At 51.3% G+C, this 27,930-nt stretch overlaps 14 protein-coding genes across 14 annotated transcripts; 6 read left to right on the forward strand and 8 right to left on the reverse strand.

The window, feature by feature from the left end:
* Nucleotides 1-287: 287 nt before the first annotated feature.
* On the reverse strand, nucleotides 288-1,957 carry N7477_003193 (putative carboxylesterase; the record flags this gene model as incomplete). The annotated part of the gene is made up of 4 exons (XM_056964856.1): nucleotides 288-545; nucleotides 599-900; nucleotides 948-1,412; nucleotides 1,477-1,957. 4 exons carry the CDS (start codon nucleotides 1,955-1,957, stop codon nucleotides 288-290), a joined length of 1,506 nt encoding a protein of 501 aa, XP_056824809.1.
* Nucleotides 1,958-2,548: 591 nt separating this feature from the next.
* Nucleotides 2,549-4,460, reverse strand: N7477_003194 (SET domain-containing protein; the record flags this gene model as incomplete). Its single annotated transcript, XM_056964857.1, has 3 exons — nucleotides 2,549-3,287; nucleotides 3,346-4,283; nucleotides 4,344-4,460. 3 exons carry the CDS (start codon nucleotides 4,458-4,460, stop codon nucleotides 2,549-2,551), a joined length of 1,794 nt encoding a protein of 597 aa, XP_056824810.1.
* Nucleotides 4,461-5,547: 1,087 nt separating this feature from the next.
* N7477_003195 (mitochondrial 54S ribosomal protein uL14m) lies at nucleotides 5,548-6,124 on the forward strand (the record flags this gene model as incomplete). The annotated part of the gene is made up of 4 exons (XM_056964858.1): nucleotides 5,548-5,562; nucleotides 5,614-5,698; nucleotides 5,778-5,999; nucleotides 6,054-6,124. 4 exons carry the CDS (start codon nucleotides 5,548-5,550, stop codon nucleotides 6,122-6,124), a joined length of 393 nt encoding a protein of 130 aa, XP_056824811.1.
* A 215-nt stretch (nucleotides 6,125-6,339) lies between these two features.
* Nucleotides 6,340-7,073, reverse strand: N7477_003196 (DNA-directed RNA polymerase II core subunit RPB9; the record flags this gene model as incomplete). Its single annotated transcript, XM_056964859.1, has 4 exons — nucleotides 6,340-6,384; nucleotides 6,437-6,526; nucleotides 6,765-6,936; nucleotides 6,994-7,073. 4 exons carry the CDS (start codon nucleotides 7,071-7,073, stop codon nucleotides 6,340-6,342), a joined length of 387 nt encoding a protein of 128 aa, XP_056824812.1.
* A 216-nt stretch (nucleotides 7,074-7,289) lies between these two features.
* Nucleotides 7,290-7,993, forward strand: pin1 (peptidylprolyl isomerase ESS1; the record flags this gene model as incomplete). The annotated part of the gene is made up of 4 exons (XM_056964860.1): nucleotides 7,290-7,292; nucleotides 7,351-7,751; nucleotides 7,805-7,921; nucleotides 7,984-7,993. The coding sequence occupies 4 exons, from the start codon at nucleotides 7,290-7,292 to the stop codon at nucleotides 7,991-7,993; spliced, it is 531 nt and encodes a 176-aa protein (XP_056824813.1).
* A 537-nt stretch (nucleotides 7,994-8,530) lies between these two features.
* Nucleotides 8,531-9,280, forward strand: N7477_003198 (uncharacterized protein; the record flags this gene model as incomplete). Its single annotated transcript, XM_056964861.1, has 1 exon — nucleotides 8,531-9,280. One exon carries the CDS (start codon nucleotides 8,531-8,533, stop codon nucleotides 9,278-9,280), a length of 750 nt encoding a protein of 249 aa, XP_056824814.1.
* A 1,774-nt stretch (nucleotides 9,281-11,054) lies between these two features.
* Nucleotides 11,055-13,947, reverse strand: N7477_003199 (uncharacterized protein; the record flags this gene model as incomplete). The annotated part of the gene is made up of 3 exons (XM_056964862.1): nucleotides 11,055-11,204; nucleotides 11,258-13,369; nucleotides 13,438-13,947. Coding segments are annotated over 3 exons (2,772 nt in total), but the record flags the coding sequence as incomplete, so codon positions are not given.
* Nucleotides 13,948-13,965: 18 nt separating this feature from the next.
* On the forward strand, nucleotides 13,966-14,748 carry N7477_003200 (nuclear cap-binding protein subunit CBC2; the record flags this gene model as incomplete). Its single annotated transcript, XM_056964863.1, has 5 exons — nucleotides 13,966-14,031; nucleotides 14,100-14,200; nucleotides 14,253-14,297; nucleotides 14,350-14,541; nucleotides 14,619-14,748. The coding sequence occupies 5 exons, from the start codon at nucleotides 13,966-13,968 to the stop codon at nucleotides 14,746-14,748; spliced, it is 534 nt and encodes a 177-aa protein (XP_056824816.1).
* Nucleotides 14,749-14,882: 134 nt separating this feature from the next.
* On the reverse strand, nucleotides 14,883-15,753 carry N7477_003201 (pyridoxal 5'-phosphate synthase subunit PdxT; the record flags this gene model as incomplete). The annotated part of the gene is made up of 2 exons (XM_056964864.1): nucleotides 14,883-15,462; nucleotides 15,521-15,753. The coding sequence occupies 2 exons, from the start codon at nucleotides 15,751-15,753 to the stop codon at nucleotides 14,883-14,885; spliced, it is 813 nt and encodes a 270-aa protein (XP_056824817.1).
* A 326-nt stretch (nucleotides 15,754-16,079) lies between these two features.
* On the forward strand, nucleotides 16,080-17,342 carry N7477_003202 (4'-phosphopantetheinyl transferase family protein; the record flags this gene model as incomplete). The annotated part of the gene is made up of 1 exon (XM_056964865.1): nucleotides 16,080-17,342. One exon carries the CDS (start codon nucleotides 16,080-16,082, stop codon nucleotides 17,340-17,342), a length of 1,263 nt encoding a protein of 420 aa, XP_056824818.1.
* A 637-nt stretch (nucleotides 17,343-17,979) lies between these two features.
* Nucleotides 17,980-18,907, reverse strand: N7477_003203 (1-acylglycerol-3-phosphate O-acyltransferase SLC1; the record flags this gene model as incomplete). The annotated part of the gene is made up of 2 exons (XM_056964866.1): nucleotides 17,980-18,143; nucleotides 18,196-18,907. The coding sequence occupies 2 exons, from the start codon at nucleotides 18,905-18,907 to the stop codon at nucleotides 17,980-17,982; spliced, it is 876 nt and encodes a 291-aa protein (XP_056824819.1).
* Nucleotides 18,908-19,639: 732 nt separating this feature from the next.
* N7477_003204 (anaphase promoting complex subunit bimA) lies at nucleotides 19,640-22,159 on the reverse strand (the record flags this gene model as incomplete). Its single annotated transcript, XM_056964867.1, has 5 exons — nucleotides 19,640-19,711; nucleotides 19,770-20,597; nucleotides 20,836-20,911; nucleotides 20,977-21,598; nucleotides 21,649-22,159. The coding sequence occupies 5 exons, from the start codon at nucleotides 22,157-22,159 to the stop codon at nucleotides 19,640-19,642; spliced, it is 2,109 nt and encodes a 702-aa protein (XP_056824820.1).
* A 694-nt stretch (nucleotides 22,160-22,853) lies between these two features.
* N7477_003205 (SND2/TMEM208 family protein) lies at nucleotides 22,854-23,425 on the forward strand (the record flags this gene model as incomplete). The annotated part of the gene is made up of 2 exons (XM_056964868.1): nucleotides 22,854-22,862; nucleotides 22,913-23,425. The coding sequence occupies 2 exons, from the start codon at nucleotides 22,854-22,856 to the stop codon at nucleotides 23,423-23,425; spliced, it is 522 nt and encodes a 173-aa protein (XP_056824821.1).
* A 608-nt stretch (nucleotides 23,426-24,033) lies between these two features.
* On the reverse strand, nucleotides 24,034-27,692 carry N7477_003206 (uncharacterized protein; the record flags this gene model as incomplete). Its single annotated transcript, XM_056964869.1, has 4 exons — nucleotides 24,034-25,396; nucleotides 25,464-26,732; nucleotides 26,789-27,505; nucleotides 27,562-27,692. 4 exons carry the CDS (start codon nucleotides 27,690-27,692, stop codon nucleotides 24,034-24,036), a joined length of 3,480 nt encoding a protein of 1,159 aa, XP_056824822.1.
* Between the last annotated feature and the right edge of the window lie 238 nt (nucleotides 27,693-27,930).

Here is a 27,930-nt window from a genome sequence, read left to right on the forward strand (position 1 = left end):
GTTCGACATGCTCCTTGAGAGATATGAGCATTGAATGTGGAGAATCTAAGTCTTGTCCCATGAAGTAGTACGGAGTGCGCGATTTTTTCAAGCTAATTCAGCGGGGAATGTGTTCTTGGAACCCCGAAACGAAGCAGGTTCGTGTCCGAAGCAAACTAAGGAGATAGTTCAACATTGATTAGTGTTAATCAGACATGTCACCGCCCCTGACCAGGTGTGTCGTGGAGGTCGACGCTGCATGGCAAGGGGCTAGAAAACATTCAGGGATATCCCCTGTATCTGAACACTCAAACCGGGATCTTCTTTCCTAGCCCCCTCCAGAACTCACATCTCTTCTCCAGCTGAGCTAGCTTCACAGTCTCAAACCCATGATCTACAATCACGAATTCCTCTCCTGTTATCCGAAGTTCCGGTACCCCAGGCTCTGAAGCATGGGTTAGCTTGTGCGCATTCGGGTCTCCCGTTTGAAAGAAACTGGCAAAAGCACCAGCATAGCCTTCGTAGACGATCGAATTCGTCTCTTGTACGGAGTTGATTTGATCCCACTGTTTTTTTTTTCTTAGCTCGTATCAATCTTCTTCTCAGGAGAGCAACGAACATAGATAGTGTCACTTCCATGAGTGGCTGGCGAAATGGTATACTCTCCCAGATACCCTCTCCTCTTGGATGCCGACGCCATCCAGTATGCTGGGCAGGCGAGGACCACATCTCGATAGATGAGTCCAGCTCGGACATAGGTTGTGTTATACTCGGTGATGATCTCAGTATATCCGTCGGTAGGATAATACACCTCTTCGACATCCTTGACCTCTTCCACAGACAAGCCGGGTAAGAAACCTGTAACCCATTTATGAAGACTCGCATCCGAGGAGTTATATCCATTGGCCATTACCGTCAAGTCTAAGCCCGGGGCACGAAGTTCTGTCCCTCATGGGTGTTATACATACCCCATAGGAACTCAGTATTCAAAACACCCACACCACCTACTGCCTCCGTCAATGTATCAACCAGAAACTGCCCATCAATCACAGGTGCCCAAGTATACGAGCTCGTAGTCCAAGTATTATCTGCATCGATGATAAGACTCGCCGCACGAATCGACTGCACATCAACAGACTTCAAGCATGCCAATGTCTCATGATCATGGCCATCACTAGCACATCCCGTCAAAGTAGCAAACTGATGATATATTGCTTCAGCCTCAGGCGCATCATACGCATAAGTTTTGCGCCTGAAAGGGGAGCTGGCGAGTGCTTTCGAGAAGAGCTTTGGATTTCTGTTGCGGCCGTTCGCCAGCACCTGCGCGACGACGGAGCCTGCACCGGCAGACTGGCCCCAGATCGTCACGTTGTGTGGATCGCCGCCGAACTTATGGAGGTGACTCTGTACCCACTTGAGAACGTATTGCTGGTCTAACAGCCCAGCATTAAGATCTGACATGGAAGAATCTTTGATTGCTTTTTCCGGGAAGGAAACCGAATGCGTTGACGCGGTAGTTCGGGTATATGACAATATAATCATTGAAAGTGCTTGCGTTGAGGACGGGATAGGAGGCTGGCGGTATGGTGAATGCTGCGCTGCCTTGGATGAAAGCACCGCCGTAGAATACTACTAGGACAGGTCGACGAACTTGTTGCAACTGTTCCCATGGCCTCGAGAAGAGGCCTAGGTAAAGACAGTCTTCTGATCCGTTCACTGTGCGTTGTGGGCACATGTCGAAGTCCTGGTTCGTGTCGTAGATGCTATTTGTTATATGGAGCGGTGGTTGAGGGGCGCGGGAGCGATCAATTCCAGTGGGAGGTGCGGCGAATGGGATCTTACGAAAGTATGAGAGGTTGTAGGTTTTATCGTAGTAGCCTTGGAATGAGCCATAGGTGAGGTTGACGAGTGGATCCTCGTAGGCAGTTGTTCCAACTGTGAGGGCGAGAAAGGCGAGGATGAATCTGAAGAAAAACATGTTTGAAGATTTGCGGAAGTAGACATTCCAATCTTCAGAGATTCGGATCTTGTGCCTCTGATTGTGCGCAGGTCTATATATTTCGAAATAGTGGCCTTGAGGAAAGACGTACTTCGGCTAGATGGACCCCGAGAGGATGTGCATACCATCTCCTGCTGACTCTACGCAGACATCATCAACGGCATATACAAGTAAGGGATGCCATGGTCGTGCTATCATTGGTGCACTAATTGTCGACGAAGATCGCCAGGGTCAAATGCGGGGAGAAGGTGGTTACTTCGGAGTCGGTCAGCCCGACCCCAGGACCCCAGTCAGTCCTGCTAAAAGGTCGTATCGGGGGCACCGGAGAGCTTATTGACTGATCGTTAAATGTTCATTATAATATGTTCGTTGCCGCTGCAATATGCCCCGAAAATCCAAATACTCCCGCATAGATAAGTTCAGAAAATATCACAAAAGTTATGCACCTTGTAAAACCTCGACCCTCCACCTTGAACACCGTGTGCAAAATGTAGCGCAAAAACCAGAATAATGTTACAAATGGTTAGTTCCCAGAGCGCGATAGGCCTGGTCGTAGCCCCACAACTCTCTTTACATCGTCATTCGAAGGCGCCTGTTGGCGCGGGTAATGCGACGAGGCTCGGGTACATCACTCGTCTCGGCCTCAGTGCGCGCATCCGACAACTCTGGAGTTGGGGTGATTCCAAAGCTGATGCCGCGGTCTCGGCGGGAGACGCGAGCCTCTGACTCGGGAGAAAGGAATCGGTGGATAATGCGGTGGTCCATGACTCGATCTTTGCCCTCGGTCTTGGGCCACTGAAAGCCATAGATTTTGGAGTGCCTCTCGCAGCGAGGACATTCACGGCGAGTTTGGTAAGAGTTCGATTGGACAAACCAAGATTCGCAGGTTTGGCAATCGACCCAGCGGTCATATTTCTGGGCGAGGAGTCTCGGCGTTTTAGTATAGTCGCCTGGAGCTCGGACGATGGGGACCTCGGTCTCGACAGAGGCAATGACATGCCACTTGCGCTTGTTGCGGCGTTTAGGGATCTTTTCAGCGGCATGCTGAAGTGCCTCATGCAATTCTAGGGCTCCTAAGCCGGCTTCTTCGATGTTCACGGTCTTGGCCTTGACTCCAGTCTCATCCACCGAGGTGGGGACGCTGGATTCTGATCGCTGAGAATCGCCGGCAGCAGAGTCGGGGGATTCCGGGTCCGCAGGTGCTGTGTGTCGGCCGTTGGTCATCCCGTTCGACTCAATAGAAGACTGAGGTTCAGCCGATGATGTCTCGAAAAGCGGATCCAGCACTTCCGATAGGATGATCTCCTGTCTGAGATTGGACAGTGGTCGTTCAGTCGCAGTTGGGGCGGGGATCAAAGGAGTAGGACAGTCGGAGCCTGGGGTAGGGGGGATTATCCGACTCGGGGGTGGCAGAAGGGTCATTGGGGAGTTCAGAAGCGGAAATCTCTTCGCGCAGCTTTGAGGTCTGACGCTGGAATTTAGTTCGTTTGCGTGGGGTGGAGCATAGGAGACTCGAGTCTTCAGAGTCCAGATCTGAATCCCGCCTGCGTTTCTTGTTGTTGCTATTGCTCTCTGCAAGTGCAGGCGTAGTCTCTTCCACGGAAGTCTCTCTGCTATTTGAGTCTGAGTCCGTCTGTAGAGACCAGCCATTGCGCACTGAACGTTCACATGTCAAGCAGAGGCATTCGCAGTTGTCAATACCAAAGTAATCCTCTCCGTAGGAAACGGTGATCTCTTCTCCCTCTTCAATGTTGCGTGTGGCCATGACTGACATGCCCTCAGTGCCTCGGGTGACCAGGCGGCCATTGGCGTCACAGTCATGGTTGGCAAAGCGGGCGGGGCCGAGGAAGAACGAAGGGGTCTTGCGGCGGCTAGACATCACCACGCTAAAGTCCTTGCGAGTCAGGCCCAGGTCCTGCTCCTCTTCCTTGGTCATGGAAACGAGAGTTCCGCTCAAATATTTGATCTCCTGGCCTGATTTGATTGGCTTGCGGGCACAAATAGAAGCCTCATGCTCGGTGATGATGTATCGGTTTGTGGTGGTCACTTCGTAGGGGCAGTCCGGGTGGTACATTTGAACGTATTTTCGGAGGTGTCGGCGGAACCATTCCTGCTCACGAGGACTTCGCAGCTGGGCGTGGTATTTACGCAGGCCGGGTAGTTCCAGTAATTTGCGCTCGGCCTGCTGGATGTCCTTGGCAACAACCACGTCGTGCAAGAGAATGTGGCCAACATCATCATCGTGAATGCCGCGGGCAGGGCTGTACTTGGTGCGGTTCTTGCGTGTAGTTGTCCAGAAGTACGCCTGTGAATAACAGTCGTCAGTCATCAGCCTCAAACGTCAGGTTGCAGAAGAGAGGCGTACATGATCGACTAGCGCATCGGTTGCGACATCGTCATAACTTGCCAATTTATCCAAAGTGAGGCGTTCGCGGCGCTCAGTCGCAGGCGAATCTGAGCGCGCCTTGTTCGGCGGAGGCATTCTTCGTATTGCAGGCAGTGAAGCACCTGGGGGCAGAGAAAGTCACTGGTGTCATGAAAAGCAGCACGGATTGGGCCAGGTTCGGCGAACGCAGCAGAGATGCGCGCGGAACCGAGAGAAAGGGAGGGGCGAGAGATGGAGAGGACAGCTGCAGAAGATATTGCGACACGATTCAACACATGGCGCAAAGAGATTGGGGCAGCCACGTCGCCAATTGATGTTAAGAGAGGAATGAGTCGCAAGACCAAGGGGAAACGCTTTCCGCGTTCCCAGCTCCGGCCCGTTTCGCCCGCCGCTTTTACTTACGCTGCGCCCCCAGTATTCAGCCCTAGTCGTCATTGCCTTTTATCTAAGCCTACTGAGGATAGAGTCATTTAATCGATCTGTATTGGGACCACCTTTTTCTCTTCGATACACACTTACTCCCTCGGGCGCCCAGCTCGCTGTCTGAACATTTTGATCGGTTTTAGCTATCGGTCAATGTCTAGATGTCCAGCGAACCACGAGACAATTGAGATGCTTCCATTGGCTAACGACAGACTTAGACGATTTCCGTCGTGCTATATATTAAGGGCATTCTCCCATCGTTAGGCACGTACCATTTTCTACGTAGCAGACCTCAGGATTGACAGCACACTAGCCAGTCTCAAATCCAGATGGTGGTGCGCATATGGCTCATTCTGCTTATATCAAATGAAAATGGCATGGTCTCGCTTGTGGCCCACGCATTTATCATAGGATGATACTTCAGATGAGCAATAGTGTGACAATCAAAAACTTGACGCAGGATATGACTCCATCAAGTGTGACACAATATCTGCACGAAGCCACATGTAAACTCCCTCCCCATTGTGAATTATTTTCAAAATGATCAACCTTCACAAGGCTTCTAGTAGATATCCAGATATTTCCAAGTTCCTCAAACACTGCAGAATAAGACCCGAGTAAGTGATACCAGGTCCAAATCCAAGTGGTGTCTAAACGTCGCATCGGACAAACCTTCCGTTCGGGGAAACTCCCTTCCGCCCTCCGAAACAAATTGTCGTGATGCGACTCGCCCGAACGCCTACTCCCTAATGCGCCCACGATGATTCAACTAAAGGTACGGAAATCATTGAGTCAAAGGAAAGACTCTTATACTGACTAAAACCAGTCATTACTAAACTGCATCGACAACTCCGGCGCCTCAGTCGTCGAGTGCGTCAACGTCCTCAAGAAGAAGCGGCCCGCGACGATCGGTCAGTCCCCGAAACGAACTCTCAGAGGAAGCAGTGGTTGGCAATAAGTGGTGTGAGCTAATACGGGTTGGAGCAACAGGTGATCGGATTGTTGTCGTTGTTCAAAAGCAAAGGGCCGCCGGTTCCGACGGTTCCTCCACCTCTCTCGCGAACAAAGTCCGCCGCGGTGATATCCGACATGCTGTCGTGGTGCGCGTGAAGAAGGAGTTGCAACGTCAGGACGGTACAGTTGTTCGCTTCGGTGACAATGCTTGTGTCTTGGTGAACAAGTCCGGGGATCCCATCGGAACGAGAATGAACGGTCAGTAGTCTGCGAGCTCCGTCTCCTATCTTTGTTTACTGACTTTTTTAACAGGGGTCGTTGGGCAGGAATTGCGCAACAAGCAGTGGTCCAAGATCTTGTCGTTGGCGCCCGTGCACGTATAAATCTACGTTGTGATACCTTTGGGAAAGCGTGTTGTTTCTGAAAGCCTTTGCATTATGTATCAATAGAAATAAAATCATCTTCTATCGCGCACTTGAATTGCGTCTTTTTTTTCTCCACCACTTATTCACACCGCCGAACTCCAGAGCATGCAAAATTCGCAAGAAAGATCAAAGGGTATCGGAGTCGAGAGATCGCGCCGTTTCGTTTAAGGTCATCACATGAACACATTACCACAGGCGCAGCAGACGTAATACAGTTTCTATCAATATATGAGTACACTGAAAATGTAAGGTATTCTCGACACAACTCACCATTCCGGTCTCCGCAGATCGTTGTTGCGACTGGAAGAAGACTGCCTCGTTCTCACCGCAGCTGGGGCACAGTTTGTTGGCGCGAGGGAGCTACATAGCAGGACTGTATCAGCAAAAATGGGTCCTAAACAAGAAATGAATCGCTTTGACTAGAAGGCGCAGTCTTCGGAGTGTCATCATCTTCCGGTTGAGGCACATGCGCAACGCTGCTAGCCTTGAGAGAGGTGAAAGGTAGCACGCCGCAAACCCAGCACACGATCTCATGCCCACAGCAAAAACAAAATCCAGGAAATAAGTCAAGGGGGTGAAGGAACTCGGGATCACAAACCGTAGGATCGGAGCTGACATCCTGAGTGACACCAGCGGTGGCGCCGACTTGACTGTTAAGCTTGTTCTGGTAGACACAGTAGGAAGTGGCAGGTTCTCCGACGTGGCAGGTACGGCAGGTAAACATAAGCTGGTTGGTGTGACGGTCTTCCTTTGGGTACAGCAAGTTGGAACTGGCACATAAATCAGCGATCATTCTCAAGACCGACTTTGCAGATTGAAGAACTCACCATTCACGGCAGAAGCGGAAGTGTATCTGGTCGGACTGCTTGGTATCGCCACCAGCGGAAGGTGAGGGGCTTGCTGACATCTTGATAGAGGCTAGGAGATCGGTTCAAGAGGTGTTGAGCGTGATCACTAATGGTCGTGTACAGACGAAGACCGGGGAGTTTAGGCGGTGAAAGTAAAGGAAGGCAAGCGCAGAGTGTTTGCAGCGTTTGCACTCCCCCGCAATTTCGCCGTCAAGGCGTTTCGCGGGTTAATCCAGTCTCTACGATTACCCAACAAGAACAGAAAAATATTCAAAATGGTATTTCACTACTGCTTTGCCATCATGTTTTCCCCTCGCTAAACCGATTTTCTTCCAGGCCGAGACAGGTCTTCCCTCCGGTTGGGAAGTTCGTCATTCGAACTCCAAGAACCTCCCGTACTATTTCAACCCCGCCACGAAGGAGTCGCGATGGGAACCTCCTGCAGATACCAATACCGAGACACTTAAGCTATACATGGCGACGCACCATACCCCGGCAGCTCGCCCCGACGCCGGTGGCCAGGGCGAGGGCAAGATTCGTTGCAGCCACTTGCTTGTCAAGCACCGTGAGAGCCGCCGCCCCAGCAGCTGGAGGGAGGCTGAGATCACTCGTTCCAAGGAGGAGGCGATTGAGATCTTGAAGGGCCATGAGCAGCGCATTCAGTCAGGCGAGACCACTCTTGGCGACCTTGCCGTCTCCGAGTCCGACTGTAGCAGTGCCCGCAAGAAGGGTGACCTGTTAGTTTTACCCCGTGGCTCACATACATTTTCATGAAACTAAATATGCGCAGTGGCTTCTTTGGTCATGGAGATATGCAGAAGGAATTTGAGGATGCTGCCTTTGCCCTCGAGCCTGGTCAGGTTAGCGGTGTAGTTGAGACTGCATCTGGAGTTCATCTCATCCAACGGTAGGCACAACAACATTGACAATCTCGGTAGATGGCTTTGCTAATGATACTCGGTCGAACAGTGTTCAGTGATTTGACTGCCATTTAGTAGGTTGACATTGGCCGAGAGTTGGTACTTTGTCTCTCTTAGAGCCCCAAGTCTTTGGTTACGATCTCGGATTCAAGGGTTTACAATTTGGGCTTCCAACTTGGTTCACAAGCTACAAGACGGCTACATCTTTATACAATGGATCGATACACAGCTTTTCACCTTGATGGGACCTGTGCGATGATGTTTCAGAAACAAGAGGGTTCGTAAAATGACCCCATAAAGCAGTGTCAACACACACGCCTAAGACAAAAAATTAACTATAAAACCCCAAATTTCACAATGATTACACAATGATAGTTGTCCCAAATCCGATACTAGAGATCTCAAAAAAACGACCGCACTGAGATGCTGGTTTGACAATGATCCTTGAGCTACGTGTGATGAAGTTCGAACAGATCCCGAAGTGAAGTTATTTGTACCAAATCGGGTATCTTTTTCAGCTATATCTTCTCTTCTGTCTCTCCCCCCACCTTGATTGACTCCTCTCGCCATTCTAATCAGACGCTTCGCTGCTCACAATGGCACATCGCACCGACTACCATGCATTTGATCACATACCACAACACAAGAGCTCTATTCACGACTACCATTACGATCCTCAAGATTTCCAGATGCCAAATTATCTCAAAGCCCCGATCATTTTACACGAAGCGATGAACCAGCTGCACGACCGCGCACGACTCACCATTACATCCATGAAGCAGCTCTCAATCCGTCGTTCACGTCGCTACGACAACCTCTGCTCCCCCTCACTCGGCCTACTCCACGAACTACACAGGCTTTCCATCCATCGTCTCTTCGACTGGCAAGCACAATGGGACCCCAGAGATCCCACCCTCTCACCCACTCCCAAGATCCCTCGTGAGGTACTCCAGTTCACGCTCGATCCTCGGCACTACGCTTTCTTCTACAGAGAATACTGCCATTGGATTCAGAACTTCATGATTGGCCCTATCAGAGCCTGGGAAAAGTTAAAACCTTTGGTGGCCATCCGCGCCCAGCAAGTTCTATCCGAGACTGGGTATCGGGAGTGGCGGTACTGGTGGGACTCGGAATATATGCCTGCGATGAGCAAGTGGGAGACATGTCTCCCGGATCTGGCTCTTCCGAGCTGGGAAGATATTGTCGATGAACTGTACATGATGATTCTTGAGCGGGTTGAAGGTGCTGAGGAATTCGCCAGCTCGATCTGCACTAATTACTCGCCGTCGATCACTCCACTCGGACAGAAGGGGGAGGATCTTCAGGAGTATCTCCGTTTTGTCTGATGCGAACGCCGTGATAATGGGCCTTTATGGAGGCGCTTATGTTTCTGTCAAGCTTTGGTCGCTTCGGATGATGGGCTAGCGACGTGGTGGGAAAGAATGGGTTGGAAGAGGCATTTGATAAGAAGAGGGTCATCTAATGGTGTTCTTGTCCAGGACATGCTAAGAAGATCTAGTCTATCTTCATGATCATCCTGTTATCCGTTCTTCACCCAGAGCAAAAGCATGAAAGAGTATGTCTCAGGGTTTTTGGGTTATAAAGTAGCCTTAAATTCACAATCAGTCAGACACACACAATCCTTCAGTCGCGACTTGATATCACACGCTCTTTGTTGCGCTTCGGCCTTTATCTCAACATCTAATGGCCTTTGTCCACTTCTAGTAGAGACAATATTACAGTTCAAGAATCAATGCAAGACGCCCTGTGCTGGATATCCGATCTCAAAGTATGACGGTGTTCGTCTTCGATACAAAGGCCTTGTTCTGGAGAGTTCCGGGGATTGATCCTCAACCCCGCATGTCTGAGCCTTGAAGGTATCAACACCTGCATTAAATTCAAAGCAAGTTATAAGAAGCCTGGTTTCTTGCAAAAAAAAAAATGACAAAAATCAACCTTTTCTAAGTGAAACATAATGTCCAAGAGGCCTACAAATAACGGTAAGCCTCCCTCTGCCCGTCCCCTACTCTCAATCAACCAGACCTAGGATCCCTGAATACGATCTCCCTACCTCCACAAAATGTGCATGCTCTGGAGCACAGAATATTACCTTTGCGGCCATACTCGCCCTAATCAGTCCCGAAGCAAACCCTGCCCCCAAAACGCCCACTGCACCCAACGAAACTACATAATCCTACAGTCCAATCTCCAAACTTGCCGAGTCTGCTGGGATGCAGGAGACAGACGAGTGAATGAACCATTTGCTAAAATGCTAGTCAGATACGCCGCTGAGTGCCAAGAACGCCAGCAACGCAAGGCAGAACGATACTTCTTCCGAGATGTTCTTCGGAGACGTCAAGGACTATCAGGGTACCTTAACGCCAGCGACCCCGAAAGATCTACCGGGAAGAGGCAGGGGGCGATGGCCGAGGAGCAGGTGTGGAACAAAGTGGTAGGAGTAGAGCTCGAACGGGGTTGGAGACCGAAGCCCGTCCGGATGGCGAGATTGAATGTGATGTGGAATTAGGATGGGATCGAGTCGAGGAAGGTAAAGATAAAGAGGATACTGAAGGGGAAGTAGACCTCAAGGATGGAGAAGGACCAGACAGCGGGAAGGGATACGAATGCTTAAGCGAGACTGCAAGACCAGAGACTCCTTTCATCCACTGGAAGCTTGTCAGGAGGCATCAACCCCATTATGATGATCTGCCAAGAGTCTGTGATCCGGTAAGGCTGGAGTCTGTGAGGAAGGATTATCGCGCGCGGAGAGGGAGGTCCTGGGAATGAGATAGGTAAATTACTAGTTCTATTTGGAAATTGGTTTAGATGTCTAGATAGCACGGAGGAGCTTGTTGGAACCATTGGAAGTCTTTGGTAATGTAACGCTATCCTGATTTACTGACGTGAATATCGTGAATATTGCATTTGATTGATACTGCGCCGTGTTATCGTCCTATGGGCTGGAAATATTGAGGCATGCCCCCCCACCCTTTAAAGACTGGTATTCAGTCGCTCAAGACGAGCCGTGATGGCATCAATGACAGCGGACCTAAAGCTTCTAGTTAGTAATGCCGTGATACAATGTGAGATAAAAAAAAACTGACTCTCGTTCGACCATTCTCATCGCATCTGCAACCTTGGCCCGTTGCAAGCGGTGCGGCACCTTGGGTTGAGAACTGGGGGAAGCAGGAGTACCGGGCTCCGTGGGGAAGGCATTTTAGCTGCAATAGACTTGGTTTCCGCCAGAAGATCGAAGGCAAGACGTTTGACCTGTGATGCGTTAGTCAAAGATTCCAAGTAAGACTGAAGTGCTGCTTTCTTACCATGTCCAAGCGCTGCGCCATCCGCTGATTTTCCTCGTCCTCCTCCTTTGACGGCTTGTCGTCAAGTGATTCGGAAAGAGTATTCACCTCTGCAACCCATGCCTTTTCCTTCTCGCTGAGGGGGCGGCCACCAGAGTTCAGAACCTTTTTGCGCAAAGCTTCGTATCGTTGCACAAGTTCATCCTGTCTGTCTCTTGCTGCCTGTATCCTATTGTCCAGAGCTTTGCTGTCTCGGACACCTTCCTTGCGATTTCCGTCTTCATCGATCTCGCTCGTCACGCCCTTGATACGCTCTGCAACATCTGAAAGCTGCTTGAGCTGATCCTTCATCTCGCCCTGCAAACGCTCGCAACGACGGAACAGATCCGAAGCCGCTCGCTCGAGAGCATTGGTGTGGGCAGAAAGCACGCGATGGGCAGTAGTCACAAGGTCCAAAGTTGCTGGAGACATGCGTACATGTTCTTTGAGAGTCTGTCGCTGGCGGTGAGGAACGTGCTTTTCGACAAAGGAATCCAATGGCGAATTTGCGTAAAGAACAGCGGGAACTTGATACGGAGCTCGGCGTGGCAAAGGATTGGAACCAGGCACTGGGGACTTGTTTTCAAACAGTTCCATTGCCGCGGAGAAAGACTCCTCGGGAGCATCCATAATCGCGGCGTATGGGCTTGAGGGGTGGTAGGTGATGAGCAAATAGCCAAGATCGTAATCATAGAAGAGAAGGGACGCGGCCAGGTGCTCTTTCTGGCCTGTAATATCCGCTTCTGATACCTGGAGAATCCGCTGTCTTTTGATGAATTCCCCATCGCAGATTACTCCAAGTCGGAATTCCGAGCCAGACGCATCCTCTGACTGCAACTCGGCCTCGAGTCTTTGCGCCCAGGAAGACATGGAGAAGGACACGACGTTGGTCGCCGTCGTGACGAAGAAGGAATACCGTGACAGGACATCTTTCGTAAAGGTGGGCCAGGTACCTGAGCTGGCTTCGGCCGTCTTCAGGGTGTCAAGCGACTCAACCAGGATCATATCAGAGGGCCCTGACCAAGGAGCGTCAAAGGTTGAAGTCTTCGTGGTCTTCGGCAACCACTGGCCTTCAACGCCATCGAGTTCCAAGCAGATGTGGATACGGCCGTTTGTGCTGGAAAGGCAAATAACAGTGGCTGAGAGCTTGTCTTGTTCGGTAATTTCCACGGCTAATTGTTCATCTTCACCCTCCATCAGATCCTCGACGTCGAGTCTGGGAGCAATCACCAGGATGTCACACAGATCCAGATCGTCTGCCTCGACCCCAGAATCAAAGCGGAACGGTCCTTGCAAGCGCGGAATGGCGCTTGGGTTAACAGGTCGAATGAAGACATCAGCCCCCTCAACTGCACCAGAAGATGGCCCCAGAGATATCTGGTTATCAATTTCACGCAGCCAATCAAACTGCTGCCGAGCCGCCGCTAGCTGCTCCTCCTGGTCTTCACCACAATCTTTGAGCGCCGCTAGTTTAGGGCCATTGGCGGCGGAGAGAGAAGGAATTGTGGTCGGAGGAGCCTGCCATTTAGCAGGCAGAAGGGGGCAAAGGGCATAAAGGTCGCCTGGTCGCATTGCAACCCAGAGCGTCATCGGCGCCCAAGCATCCTCTCGTTCGTCTCCATTGCCTGCGAAACAAGCCGAGCTGGCCTCCATATCAACAATGTCCGCAGAGAAGCCCTTGTTGTTGCTGAACTTGGAGGGCGTAAAATCCTGGTCGGATGAGGTTCCATCGATGAGTTTCTTGAGATCCACAGCCAGGGTAGGCTGGTCGAACGACCAGTGGTTGTTTCGGTCCAATTCCCAGACCCGCACTGCTGAATCTGCAGTGACAGTAACAATGCAGCCATTGAGATTTGTGTGTAGTCCGAGGGGATGCCATAGTGCTGAGACTACCGGTGCCTCCGGAATAACATGCGTAGTGGGTCCAAGTTGGTAGGTCTTCAAGCGGATTGGGGATGAGTCGGTCGAGGAGAGATGCGAGGCATCTGGGAGGACCGAGATGTGAACTGTATGCTCAGTGACAATTGCCAGGAAGGCGCCGTTTGGCGAGGGGAGGATCTGCTTGATCAGGCCGTAGACGGGCACAGATAGAACCTGCGCACTGTTAGCCGTGGTCGATCTGTCTGGCTTGAAGATGCTGCGATCGGTCGGTGTGTCCTTACCCTGTAAGATGGGATATCAGATTCATCTGCGGTATCCTTGTCTTGTCCAGCGGCAGTCTTCTTCTGTTTGCTTTGCTGTTCCCATTGATCTTTCAGTCGCGCCAGGTTCGACCAGCGAATTTCGTTATCAACGACGGCGAATACTTCATGTCCTCTTTTCGCGATAGTCCGTGTCGGTCCGTTGGCGCCAGAAGCGCTCTTTCCATTTTGCAAATCCTGCGCAGGGCTTTTGACTGAGGTGCTGGTGAAGAGGCTGGCACCAGGCGAGGCCGGCACAGCCAAGCCGGCGCATAGCTGTTGACCTTGGGCATTGGAAAGTTCTATGATCAGAAGCGACGATAAAGGAGAGATCGCGACAATGCTGAGACCTTCGCCCACGAAAAAACGCCGGCAATGCTGACGTTGTTGATGCGAGGAATTCTTGCGCGCCAAGATGTTGGAGCTCCGAGCTCCTTGTCCGCCTTCTACCTTCTTCAACCACGAACTTCTTTCCTCCCATCCACCCCCATTCTAACCACCTCTTTCAGTATGAGTCTGCTGGCAGTCAACACAGTCGATCGACTGGATCGTCCCAGTGCCTACTACATTGGCAAGGTAAGACACTTGCGCATCACAGTTTCCCGAATTTGCGCAATAGGCGGGTACTAATGGAAAATGCGCAGAATAAACGACGCAGATATAACGACCGTGATGATGAGAAGGCAAAAGAAGAAGATCCCACAGACAAGCTGCGTGGTGCCACTACACTCTATGTGGGCAATCTGTATGTTCTGCCCGCAAATCGGCCCTGGGCCAACCTCACTAACTGATCACAGGTCCTTCTACACTACCGAGGAACAGATCCATGAACTTTTTTCAAAGTGAGTCCTCTGGGACGTCATTTTTTCCTTCTTTTACTAACCCGGAATCCAGATGCGGCGAGATTAAGCGCCTAGTCATGGGCCTCGATCGGTTCAACAAAACCCCCTGCGGATTCTGCTTCGTCGAATACTATACCCACCAGGATGCTCTCGACTGCCTGAAGTACGTTGGAGGTACCAAGCTGGACGAACGAATCATCCGAGCCGATCTGGATCCCGGATTTGAAGAGGGTCGCCAATACGGGTATGTACATTACTTGGAATGTGACAGACAGCTGGGGGCATTCCCGCGGCAAAGATACCAGCTAACATATATTTCAGACGTGGCAAATCTGGAGGGCAAGTGCGTGACGAGTACCGCGAAGAATACGACCCCGGCCGTGGTGGTTATGGTCGTGCCTATGACGAGCAGCGTCAACGGGAGGAGGATGAATACGGCGCCGGCCGGTAGGTGGCCTTTTTTAACGAGAAAGTCGACAATGTTGGTACAGGAATACGGCGCAATTTTCAAAGGCGTAACTTGTTAGAAGAAGCTGGAAATATCTATTCACCCGATACCCTATTTACATGTCTTTTGAATCTTCTCTATATGCTTTGTTGTGCGAGTTTGTTTCTTTTGTTCACTGCCTTCTGGACCTGGTGCAGCCACCATGCATGGATTCTGGAATCTCCCGTCAGTTCCGGATGGAAGCTGGTGCCAAAGACATTGCCCTGTCGCACGGCTACCACGTCACCGACCTCTTGGTCTGGGTTGATATCACGTCCCTGAGTGGCACAGCGAGCTGCTGGTCCTGACAAGGTGGCCAGCACCTCAACATGATCAGCCATAGCAGCTTCGGCCACGGCATCTTTGGCCTGTCGGGATGGTGCAACGACTGTCTCATCCTGTTGGACTTCGTTGACCTGAATACCCTCGTGATGCGGCAAGATGCGCTCCACAATAGGAGCCCGAATGAAGACGGCGGGGAATGGCGGCGCATCCTGACCCAAGAACGGCAACTCTAATGGGCCTTGGAAGCTCTCTGTCTGCCGGCCGAAGTGATTGCGGTTCACTCGAACGTCAAGACCTCCAATGAGCTCTTGGCCTCCCTTCTTGGTCTTGTTTGCAGACTCAGCAAGCAGAATCAGGCCTGCGCAAGTTCCCCAAACGGGCTTGCGATGCACCCTATACATTTGCCACATTAGACTGAAATATCTTTCACACCAAGCCATGAGGCACATACTTGACAAATTCTCTCAAAGGCTCCAAGAGGTTTGATCTGGCTGCCACTAGAGACATTGTTGTACTTTCGCCACCAGGAAGAACGAGCCCATCGCATCGAGCTAGCTCCTGGGGCGTTCGGACCTCAATAAACTCCCATTGTGTCGAATGCTGCGCTTCGGCTGCCTTCTTGAGCAATTGAATGTGCTCGAAAAATGCGCCCTGCAAGGCGAGGACTCCAACTGTGAGGGTCATATCTGTAGTAGAAAAGAGTAGAAAATCTAGATACCATTGCCTCATTCGATATGACTCTTCTAGCACGTGATTCTAACTTTCCGCGGGGAATATTCTTATCCACCAGCACGTGATATCCGATAAGAGAAGTGTGCCTGAGCCCTCGTCAGATCATCGCGGGGCAACAACACTTCCAGATGAGTATATAGAACGGCAAATCTCATGCTGTGTATTTGCTGAAGAACCCGAGCTACTGCAAACATATGCTTTGGGGCAATCTCTTTTTCCTACATGCACCAGAAGAGCGCTTCTAGTTGATACTTCCGAGATCAATTGCCTACTGTGAAATGGCGCTTAACGAGATCAACATTGAAGATATCCAGAAAATTGGGTCCAACGGACAAAATGCAGAGGACACATTGCAAAATCTCCCAACACTAGCACGCTGGTACATCGACAGTCGTGAATGGAACATTAAAGGCCTGAACCTCCCACTTCTGGAAACATTACCCACCCAAGAACAAGAGGCTGTAAAGCGATATTACCACACCGCAGACAAACGCATGTCCCTAGCCTCCCACCTCCTGAAACGTCTCTACATTCACCACGTCTACGACATTCCATGGAGGAACATCACCCTCAGCCGCACCGATCCACCCCAGCGCCGCCCATACTTCAACTCTGGAACAGCGACCAAGATCGAGTTCAACGTGAGCCACCAAGCATCACTTACAATCCTCGCCGGAACCATCGAGCCAGACGATTCACAGCTCCAGAAGCTAGCAGCTGCATCGATCCCAGGAGTACGACCGCAGGTCGGCATCGACATAACATGCGTTAACGAGCGCAAGCCAATCACTACTTTCGCGGCGCTGACAGAACATGTCGAGATTTTCAGCGAAGTATTCTCAATCCGCGAACTCGATACGATGAAAGCTCCACAAGTGGTTCTGTCCCAGGCCCAAAAACTGGGTTACGCCCGGAACTTCTCAATTCATCGCGAAAACGACGTTGTCCGCTTCGGGCTTCGTCTCTTCTACTCATATTGGGCTCTGAAGGAGGCATACGTCAAAATGACAGGTGAAGCTCTACTGGCGCCCTGGCTGCGCGAACTCGAGTTCACGAATGTAATTCCTCCGGATCCTGTTGAGCCATTGCTCGCATCCAAGCCGTATTCCACTCCTGGTCAGAAGATCCCGCAGTCACCGAAGAATTGGGGCGCGCCTTATACGAATGTTGTGATTTCTAGGGGCGTTGAGATACTCGAGGATGTGCGGATTGAGTTGGTTGCGTTTGAGTCGGATTATATAGTTGCTACTGCGGGAAGTGGGTGCACTGTTGGTGTGGTTCCTCGGGTTGTTCAGGGTGGGCCTCGGAGTCGTCTAGGAGATGAAATATGCGTGCGGTTGTCGGAGAATGACATTGAGTTCCGTCGGATTCCTCTGAGTACCAAGAGGTATCTTGGGGATATGGATCCTTGGAATCTGCCCTCTGCACTCAATGATCCGTGGTTGCCCATGCAGGAGGTCGATATTGACCTTGATGTCCGGGCTTGTGCTGAAGGGCGCTGTTATCACCTGGCTACAGGCGCGACTACTTTCGGCGGTTGAGGGAAAGAGATCGAGCGCGATTTAGATCGTGAGCTTCGAAATTCACTTGTGATTTTCAGAACACTTGTCCCCGCACGGGAGTTCATAAACATGACTTATGGATAGACGACAATGCATAGCGATTCAATGGAAACGCGCTTTGGAAAAAAAATTCTTTTCTATCAACTGTTCGTAGCAGGGACACAGCAATGCAATAACAATGGTCAGTTCATGAGGTCTTTTCGTGCTAAGGATATATACATTCACGCCGGAGGGAAGAAATCAAGGGGCTTTGAAGGGTAATTAGTGGTCACAACAATATTGGAGGTACCGAAATGTGCCAAAGAAAAAGCTAAGCCGTAGCTCATCTCAGTAACAGGCCCAAAGGGCTAGCGAGATAAACAAGGTCCCAAGTGATGATTTCAGGGAAACAACTTCCAGTATGACCTGACATCGTCTATCCGCGGCTCTGTAGCGATCAAAGGTATCTATCGAAATGCGGAAGGTGGACATACAGCAGCTAGTTGGAAGTAGCTGCGTCCTGTTTGGTCATATGGTTTAGGCGGGTTTCGGACAATGAGAACGGTGGTCAATTTTGGGGAACAACGGCTGTTCCTGGTTCATGACCTAGACACCGTTGTAGGCGGTTGGTCCGTGCTTAGATCTGAACAGCGGTGGAGACTCCGTTGGCACGGCCATCGGCCTCGGTCTTCTGGGTGTGGGCCATTTCCATAATGTTCTTGAGCATTGACTCGCGCGTGGTTTCAGTAAGATTGTCCACATCTGTGGGGGTCAAATTCTTGGTCTCAATGGGAGGGAGGACTACATATTGTATTAGTGGAGATTTCTTACTGCGGATTCCGTGACTACTTACCCCTGATCTTGATGGAACCGGCATTGAATCGCAGATGGCGAGGCGACATGATGTGGGAGTAGTTCTCAACAACTATAGGCACGATCGGCACACCGGCCTTGACAGCCAAGTGGAAAGCACCCTTCTTGAAAGGCAGCAGAGTGGGTTCATCGGAGTAACTCCGCGTGCCCTCGGGGAAGATGAACACGCTCTGGCGGTGAGTCTTCATCTCAGTGACGGCGCCGTCAAAGGCCTTCATGGCAGTTTCGCGGTTCGCACGATCAATGAAGACAGTTCTGGAAAGAGTCATGAACCATCCCAGGAAGGGAACATTCTTGAGAGACTTCTTAGCCGTGACACTGCAGTAAGGCGGGAAGATTTCGCCCAGCATAAGGACATCAAGTTCAGTCTGGTGATTTCCAATGAAAATAGCTGGCCGGGTAGTAAGGTGCTCCTTGCCCTCGACAACATCAAATTTGACGCCGGTGGTGAAGCGCATCACCCACTTGAAACTACGGGCGGTGGCCCATTGGGAGATACGGCCGTAGCCGACAAGGCGGAGCACGATGGAGGCGAGGACTCCGTAGGTCGCACACAGGAGGAGGGAGCCATAAGCGGCAAGACAGCGCGCGACAAACGCGGCACGAGGCACCTTCTGACCGAGGGCAAAGAGCGACAGTGTCACCACCACGAATGAGCTGATGCCCGAGAGGATGTAGGAACTGATCGACATGATGGGATCAGGAACAGGACTGTTGGGACTCCGTGGTCAGTGGCGTGAAATAGGCTGATGGGCTTTGGGGTTTACGTACTTGAGTACACCAGATTAAGACGGCCACTGCCCAGGAAACAAAAGATATGAGAAGAGCAAATCTCAAGCGAAGGCCATGGGGTTCCAAAGGTTCAAACATGAAGCTGCTTTTTTTTGCCCGCGCCGACTCACCGCCAGCTGACCGCGGCACATGACGGCATCACGGCCTTGCATGAAATACGCCGCGATCGCGGGGTAGTGAGACGATACTTTGTAATCTATTTCGAAGGGGAACATATATGATTATCCGGGGCTCAATTTTCCAAGTATTGGAGAGGACAGTCATATATACACTAGCGTTGGTATCGGTGCTGCAGTGCCATCTATTCAGTGACCCTTGCCAAGCTGGGCCAGATATATAGAGTTGAGGTCAATCCCCAGGTACCGTACAACCACCAACGCCCGACAGAGAGGAGGTACAAAAAAAAAACAAGTACCTGTCTAGATCTTGAATTATCAATAATGGATTATGCTTATGCCATCATCGTCATGATGCCCTTGAGGCAACGTTCACTAATGTACAAAACACCAACCCAGATGCCAGATGTCGAGACCTGGAAATAAACTCCCCAGTGATGCTGTGCAAGAAAAGGACCTGAACGCCGAGCTCATAAGACACGACCCCCAAATCGAAAAGTGAAAAAGCGGTGAGGTCTACGCCATGTCTTCGTCCTCCATTTCATCGTCGTCCAAAGACTCCATCGCATCTTTGATGAACTGTGCAGCCTGCGTAAAACGATCAGTGGAATGTTAATAATCAGAAGATGAAAGGCAGAAAACGCACCTTTGGATCCAAGTTCAAGGCTGTAGTGAAATGCTTGATCGCATTGGCCTTGTCGTGGAGCATTTTATACAGTTTGCCTAGGAGGTAGTGCACGTTCGCCTCGTCGGGCGCCATGTCCTTGAGGACCTTCAACTCTGCCAATGCGAATTTGAATTCTTGCATCTTCATGAGAACACGGGCTTTGCGGAATCGCGCCAATACGGAGTGGGGTGCTAATGAGCAGGCCCGTTCGTAGTGGACCAAGGCATTCTTGGGGTTGTCCATCTTCTCCAAAACCAACCCAATACAGCAGATGAGGACCGCATTGGTCGGATTGATGGTTGCCGCATTGCGGAAATGCTGCTCGGCAAAGTCCAATTTGCCCATTTTATCGTACACCGTTCCCAACCCGTACCAGGCGTTGTAGTGTCGATTGTCAGCTGTAATTCCGTGGCGGTAGGCGTCGAGGGCTTTGTCGTATTCTTCGTTAGCCACATATTCGTGGCCCTGAAGGGTGAAAGCGTAGGCGAATTCGGGGTCAATCATCGTTGCACGTTTAAAGCATTTCAATGCTTGGTCATGATCTCGTTGGTGGGAGAATGAGTTGCCCAGGGCACACCATGCCTGAGGCGATAGTCGGTCGGCTTCCAATGACTGATGGGCCAGGTAAGCCAGCTCCACATCGCTCTTCAGATGCCATAGAACAGTCGAGTAGATTTCCATATCTTCAAGCCGCGACGGTGCCAAGCTTTGCACCCTTGAGAAGTATTTGGCAGCGTCCGTATACATTGCTTGTTCGAAGTAGGCGCGGCCAAGCTGGGCAAGAACCCAAGGTGTTTCCCGTTGACCCTGTGAGAGTGAATTAAAGTGTTGAATAGAGTCAGGGCACCTATAACGGCTCAAAGCACAATAACCGGACGCTAATTTGGTGAAAAGTCCCCAGTAGCCAGCTCAATGCCTCCATTTCCTTGGTCTTTTCGGCATTCTTTGGCAAGGGTGGAGCGGCAAAAGTGGGCGGCACAGATGTCGCTCGATGTTCTTTACCATCATGATCGGTTGATTCCATTGGTTTGCGATTGCCACTCACAACGCGCCCAACCGTCGACGTGGTAGGACGTCCTTTAGAGTGCATACTTCTCACTTTCTTGACTTCGCGGCCGTCTCTGCCGATCAAAGTCGAGTTTGAGAGTTTGCTGGTAGTAGGTTTGATTTGGTTGAAGAGTCTGACGCTACGACGTTGGGGAGCACCTGGCTCAGTCGGTTGAGGAGGTAGTGGATGAGCAACCTGGCCAGAGACGGTGCGTTTGCGATCACCGATTCGGGGGGCAGGTGGAGGTTCTCTTCCGAAGGACCCAGGTGCGGATCCTCTGGATCCGTCCTGGTCTTTGTTCGAGGTCGAATGCCCGTAGGACGCATCTTGGAAGGGGGGTTTCCCGGGTGATCCAAACTCATACTTTGAATTGTACGATTTTTCCTAGTCGGAGCCAAAGGTGGCTCCCATGCGGATTCCGGATCATTTACCCTGTTCGCAATTCGGAATTCATCTGATCCGCTACTTTGCGGTGTTTCCATGCCCTCGTGAATAACTGGTGGTGCGACCGATGCCACGTTGACCGAGCTTCCATTGAGCTTCTCCCATAGCGCAGAGCTTCCGTATGTTGCATCAGCATCATTACGTGAAGCGGAGACCATAAAAGGATCAGGCGCGTTGTGGCCAGTGTGTACAGGAAATGCACCTTCTGCAGGCGCAACACGATCAGGCACGAAGTCATTTTCTTCGGAAGATGACGAAATTATGGCGAGGAGTTCGGGACTGAGCTGGTAGATATTAGGGACTCGGATGTTGACACCTGATCCCAGATTAGCTTGATTCGTCACTGCTTAAGATCAAAGGACGCACCCGTTGCGCATAAACCCAGAAACGCATCCCACATGAAGGGATTGAGTTTCAGCGAGTCCACATAACAATCCACTGCTTTGTTGAGGTCTTTGTGCGTATGCCAGAGCTTTCCCAGTAGACAGTAGACGGCCGCCGCATCTGGCAAATGCTGTCGTTGTGTTTCATTGTGCTTGTTCCAGTTGTTTTTGGTTGCCCACAAGCCTTTGCTACGCTCCAGTGCCGCTATGCCATCCAGGTGTTTGCCGAGATCCAAACAGGCCTGGGCGAAGACGTAAGCGCAGCCCAGGTGTAGGCCTCGAGAGCCGGAACTCTGACTATGGTCAAACGCGGCCTTGATCTCTCCATTGTGTAGGTGACAGAGCGAAATGAGGTATTGCGCTTCAAAAGAACGGGGCTCGTATGCGTGAAGGCGTCCAGCGAGGAACAGAGCGTTGCGAATGAGATTGTTGTCGAGATGGTAGTAAATGAGATGGCGCAACTGACTGGCGACGTGCCCAGTCGACAGAGCCATATTGATAGCACACGCGCAGGTGAATATGAAGTGAAGGCAGGATCGAAAGCAGAGGAATTATCGATTCTTCGAAAGCCGGTGCGCACCTAAGTCCGATCGCAAAGCACCTTCCGAAACGCGGGGAGGTGACGCGATGTCGATGCAGGTACCAAAGCGACGAGGGCCATCAACGCCAGCAGTGAATGGCCGTTCTGCCTTTATACCTTGTCCCGTGGTCAGGCCTGGGTGTGAATGAATCCTACCGATCTCAGTTAAGACGCCCACGGTGCCAGCACGGGAATGTAAACGTCCGGAAATGGTAAGCAAGAGAATATGCCGAGTGAGCGCAGCCAAATACGTGATCTGTGCCAAGTCACGCTATTATTGCGCCAATGTCATCGTGCTGAACTCAAAGAGAAGTGAGGGTTCGCCAGAAATCGAGTTGTTGCGTGTAGCTTGTGCCTTATTTTGGTTGCATTCGCCCACTGTCTGTGCATTCTGCCGAGCGGTGAGTGTTGTGGCGGGCAACAATCGCTGTTCGCGAACACAAGTTCAGGGAGTCCACCTTACTTTTATCGGGTTTTACATCTTTGTCTTCGCCGCATTCCGGGCTTGAGGCATTCAGGTCAGCCTCAATTGTTTTAGCAGCTCGCAGTTCTAGCCTGACTACGTTGTGAGATCTTGTGACCAGCTGCCTACTCCGTCATCTTTGAACATGGCCCAGGTAAACTTCAACGGAGCCTCTATGCAATGAGCTGTCTAACGTACGATTAGAAAGCAGCCAAGTCTTTGGCCAGCCGCAATGCGGCGGTCCTTCACCGTACTCACCTCACCTCGGCCGCAATTCATATCATCTTCCTCGTCCTTCACTTCATGTTCCAGCGCCCTGGCTCTCTAAAACGTTACATCTTCCTTGGAGTCCCGGCTCTCGTCATTGAGTTTTACCTGGACAAAGTTGGCCGTCCGTGCTATACCCAGGATGGTTTCCTTCGCTCGGCCGGGGAAGATCTTAATGCCACTGGCTTGACCGAGTACATGTGGGATGTGCTGTACTGGACACAGGGCTGCATCGTCGCTGTCTGCATCTTCAATGACCGTGCTTGGTGGCTCTGGGCCGTGGTTCCCTTGTACTCAATCTACTTGGCTTATACTACAATCATGGGGGTGAAGAAGGGATTTGCTGGCCTAGGCGGTAACGGTGAAGGCGAGGGCGAAGAAGGTCCCAAGAGCAAGACGCAACAGAAGAAGGAGAAGCGGGGCGATCGACCCAAGTACCGAAGTCGTTGAGCTTACGAGGCTTCGGGAAGTGTCGGATGTATCTAAGATGATATTGCTGTTGGCATGCAGTCATCCTTGTTTATATTTTTTTCAAGCATTCATTCTTCAGTATATGCAGATACCAGCTACCAGATACTCTACCATATACTTAACCAAATACTCAGCCAAATATAACTTGGTCAAACTGTGTGAGATGACTCGTTCCACCAAATTAGGGTACATACATATTGGCTGCAGGCAAGAACTCCATCATATCATGCACGCGGAGGACTGCGCATGATTTTAAACCATCAGTGGCGGAATTCATGTCAATGCATTTCGTTGTGTACTGAAAATACAACGCTACCCTATAGACCTCTCCAAAAAAAAAAGACGATTCAGAAAACTGGAAAAACGAAAGAGACTTGAAAAACACAACTGTGCAAATAAGTCGTGAACATGTTGTCGTTATGACGAACTATATGGGGAATAATGCATCGACAGACCGAGCATCACATGCCGCTAGCAGGGGACCCAATCTCGAGGCGGCGTTTCACAAAAAAAAATACATAGTGCGAAGAAACTCAAGATGAAGGACAGATGAGATTTTGTCCATGCCAAAGAAAGCTTGCCTGAACTCAAAGCTCATCCCTCACTGAAGAGGCCGCGGAGTTGATGCTGCTAGCCGCATGGCCAACATGGGACGAGGCGGTCTCAGCAGCCTCAGATGCAACACTGCTTGCACTGGACGCTAGGTCGGCCAGTCGAGCCTGGGCGCTCTGCACGGCAGCGGCAAGGCGAGCAGTCGCGCTCTCGACAGCACCGGGCTCATCGCCGTAAATAGCTGCGCTAGCCTTAAATTGGATATCCGCGATAGCATCCTTGGCGGCGTCGATATAGCCAGGCTCCTGCCCGTAGACGGCGCTGCTAACCTGTGCAGAAGCGGTAGAGTAAGCGTTTGCCGCGGCGTCCGTAGCTTTCTCGTAGGGACCCTTGGGTGTGCCATAGATTCCGATGCTAGCAGCCTCGACCGCAGCGTGGAGTTGATAGTTCGCGTTTTGCATGACATCCTCCACACTTGGAATGCTGCTAGCATATGTGTTGGCAGCCGAAGAAGCTGTTTCGTAAGCCTCGCTGACATAGCTAGAGGCAGATGACAGAGCTGCAGCCGGGTAAGGTGTCTCATAAGCGACACGCAGCTTGCTCATAACACTCTCGGTAAACGAGGGCTGCTTGCCAACCAGAAGCTCAGAGACCACATCCTGAACAGCAGCGAATTGCGAGAGTGAGCCAGCGGCGACCTGCTGCAGATACGGAACAGGGGTACCATAAATCTGCTCGCTAGCCTTAGCGACAAGGCTTTCCCAATTCTCAGATGCCTGGCTGGAAAGAGACCTCAGAGGACCCGGGGTTGTTCCATAAATCGCAGAGCTAGCCGATGCGGATGCTAGAGAGAGAGAGGCCGAAGCGGCAGATATAGCAGCACTATATCTCGAGGAAGCGTCATCAATGATGCTCTGAGACATGCCATCGTCTGCAGCGGAAATCATCGAGCTTGCGGAGGCAACAACAGCGGCAAGATTGGCAGATGCTAAAGAGGAGGCGAGCTCATATTGGGATCCAGCCTCTTGAATTAGGTCTTGGAAGACGCGAGGGGCCGGGGTGGGTGTCGGGGTACCATAGACTGCTTCAGACGCAGTGGAAACAAAGGCAGTGTAGTGGTCGTGAGCTAGGCCGACTGCCTCGTAATAGCGTCGCTGGGCATCAAGGAGGAAAGGCTGAAGTGCTGCAGAGCTGGTCGCAGGGGCAGTTTGTTTGACCTGAGCCAACTGCGCAGAAGCGAGGCTGAGTCCTTCACTCAATCTGGATGACGCAACAAAAGAGATTTGAGCCAAAGGACCGGTGGGCGTGGGCGTGGCCCAAACAGCGCCAATTCGGGACTCGAACTCTTCGGTTGCGTACTTCACTGCCCCAGAGTAAGCAGATTCAATGGAGGAGAACCTGGGCATGAGTGGGAGCACTAGACTGGGACATCTGGCCCAGAACTTGAGACTTCGCAATGTCGTACAAGATTTTAGCTTGGGCAGTCGAGTCGGCAAAAGCAGAGCTTGCATCCGAGTAAATATCTTCCGCCTTGCTCGTGACCTTTTCGAACACGTCTTGTTCGTCATTATCAAGAATGGGTGCTTGGTGCGAGTTGGCTTCAGCAGCAGCAACGCCGAATGCGGGCCTTGAGGTATGATGGGCTTCCTGAAGCTCATCATCGAGGATAGACTCATCATCAACTTCATCGTCATCCTCAAGATTGGCACCGAAAGTCAAAGAAGCTGACTTCGAATTCGTTTCGCTAGTATCTTCCTCGTGTGCGACGTCATCTCCGGAGGACTTCGAGATAGCATCACCTGCCTCATCATGTTCCACATCTAAGATTTCTTCGGGCTCCTCGGGCTCCTCCACAGGCTTAGGTCGCGGCGGAGGGGCATCAGTTCGCGTATCAAAGTTATCGCTAACTTCACGAGCAGCAAGTTTCCACTGCCCAACATCCTTCAGTCTGATGAGCTCCTTGGCAGTGTCCTCTGCGACCTCCATACCGCTAGCTAAGATGTCACTTGCCACTGTCTTAGCCTCAATGACGGATTTGTGATTCATGCCGACCTCGCGGATTTCGTTGCGCCAGTCATCGAGCTTGGCCTTGAGCGCGTGGTATCTGGCCCAGTCTTTGTAAGTAACGCCATCCATCCATGCCCAGCGCATGCCAATTTCCTGCAAGCCTAAATCTCGGATGTTGTCCAAAACTTCAAGTGTCGAGTTGATAGCGGCGGTAACGCGGCGGATGAGTTCATCATCAAACGAGATGGACCACTCGCGAAGAATATGAGCACGGTCTCTGACCGCAATAGCCGAGTCGCGAATTTCACTGACAAGCTGCTCGCTGGCAGATTTCTCTTCTTGGGGCGCGTCTTCATCTGGAAGAGATTGTGCGAGGTCTTTGATATGCTGCTTGACGACAAAGAGCTTTTGTTCAGCAACAGCTTGGAGCGCAGTGGAAAGACTTTGACCATGGCTCTTGGCACTGCTCGCGATGAGGGCGGTTACGATTTCTTCGATGCGCTCCTCGAGATCCTCCACCCCTTTGTCAGCAGCGAGTGCGAATTTGTCCTGCCATCTCTGGAGATCCGAGTCAACTCGCTCACGAGCTTGCTTCGCTTCTTCCTCGGAAGAGAGCGTCGGCTTCGCAGAAGGAGCCAATACCGTGGAGGTGGCGGTAACAGCCGAAGTCTGGGGCTCAATCTTGGCACTGGAGGCGGTCGTGGAAGTGGATTCTTCGAATGTGGTGCTTGAGAGTTCAAAGTCAGCAAGAACAGTTTTGAAAGATGATTTGGGTTGACAGACTTGTCCATGTCCTCTACAACTGCACGGAGATGTTTTCCCTCCCGATAGCTAGCAAGGCGCTGCCCAATTCTCACCAGTTGTGGCTCAACCTGCTCTGAGTAGAAACCCGTCATCTGCGGCCATAACGAGCTGTTGGCAAAATATACCACTGATGACCAGGTAGAGCGGGCGCCAGGCATAACGTGTGTAGTCAAAATGTTCTGACCAGTGGCGTAGGTCTTGCCAATGAAGGGCTGAGAACGAGTGTAAAAGGGCACAAAGTGATCCCAGTAAGCCGTCTGCGCAGCGCTGGCCGCCTTCTGGTAGTAGGGAGACACCACAGCCTTCCCTCGCTGCACATAAGGATCACATTGGGCCAAGTAAAGCTGATGCGCTTGGTCTTGGACCGCCTCAAGGCGCGGAGTCACATGAACCTTCCATTGCGCGGCGCCGTACGCCTGAGCTTTTTCCATCGCAGGCGCACCGTATTTCTCGTATCCAGACTTGGCGATTTTCGAGGCTGGGATGTAAACTTTCTGGTTGACCACTTCCACGTAGGGACGGGCATGTTCAACGTAGGGTGCAGCATAGGTATCGTAATAGGGAGTGATGTAGGGCTCCACATGCGACCGAGCAATGAGGTATGGTTTGCACACACTGGGAGATTGATCATTCAAGTCCGCAATGTGGGAGGGACAGCGTAAGAAAGGCGTGAGAATCGTATACCAAATACACAGCCTAAAGAGACTAGGGATCAGTTTCGAATGCTCCGAGGGATAAATGCCCATCCATACCGTAGGACCAGCCCTGTCATCCATCGTATTGTACCCTTGCTCTTCCGAGCCTGGCTCATTTCATTTCTTCTGTTCGGCTTGACCGCCGACTCCGATGCATGGCCGTTCTGAGTGCTCATGAGAGCTGCCATGGCTTCCGGACTGTCGAGACTGACCCTTATGAGAAGGTTCCGAGATAACCTCCAAAACGCACCAGAGAGGTGGCTTCGTGAGAAATTGGAGCTAGCAAGCGTGAATATTATTGCTTCATCGGGTGTTGTAGATGACTTGTGCACGGAGGTGGGGAGCTCCAGAAAGAAAGTCGTAGGCGGAATGCTCGCGTTAGGTCTTGGCACTAGCAGATATTCACGGGCGGACGACGGGCCGCGG

This window comes from Penicillium maclennaniae (assembly GCF_028827695.1).
Source record: "Penicillium maclennaniae strain IBT 15551 chromosome Unknown utg000003l:1.0-5670915.0:1.0-5674809.0, whole genome shotgun sequence".
Classification (NCBI taxonomy): domain Eukaryota; kingdom Fungi; phylum Ascomycota; class Eurotiomycetes; order Eurotiales; family Aspergillaceae; genus Penicillium; species Penicillium maclennaniae.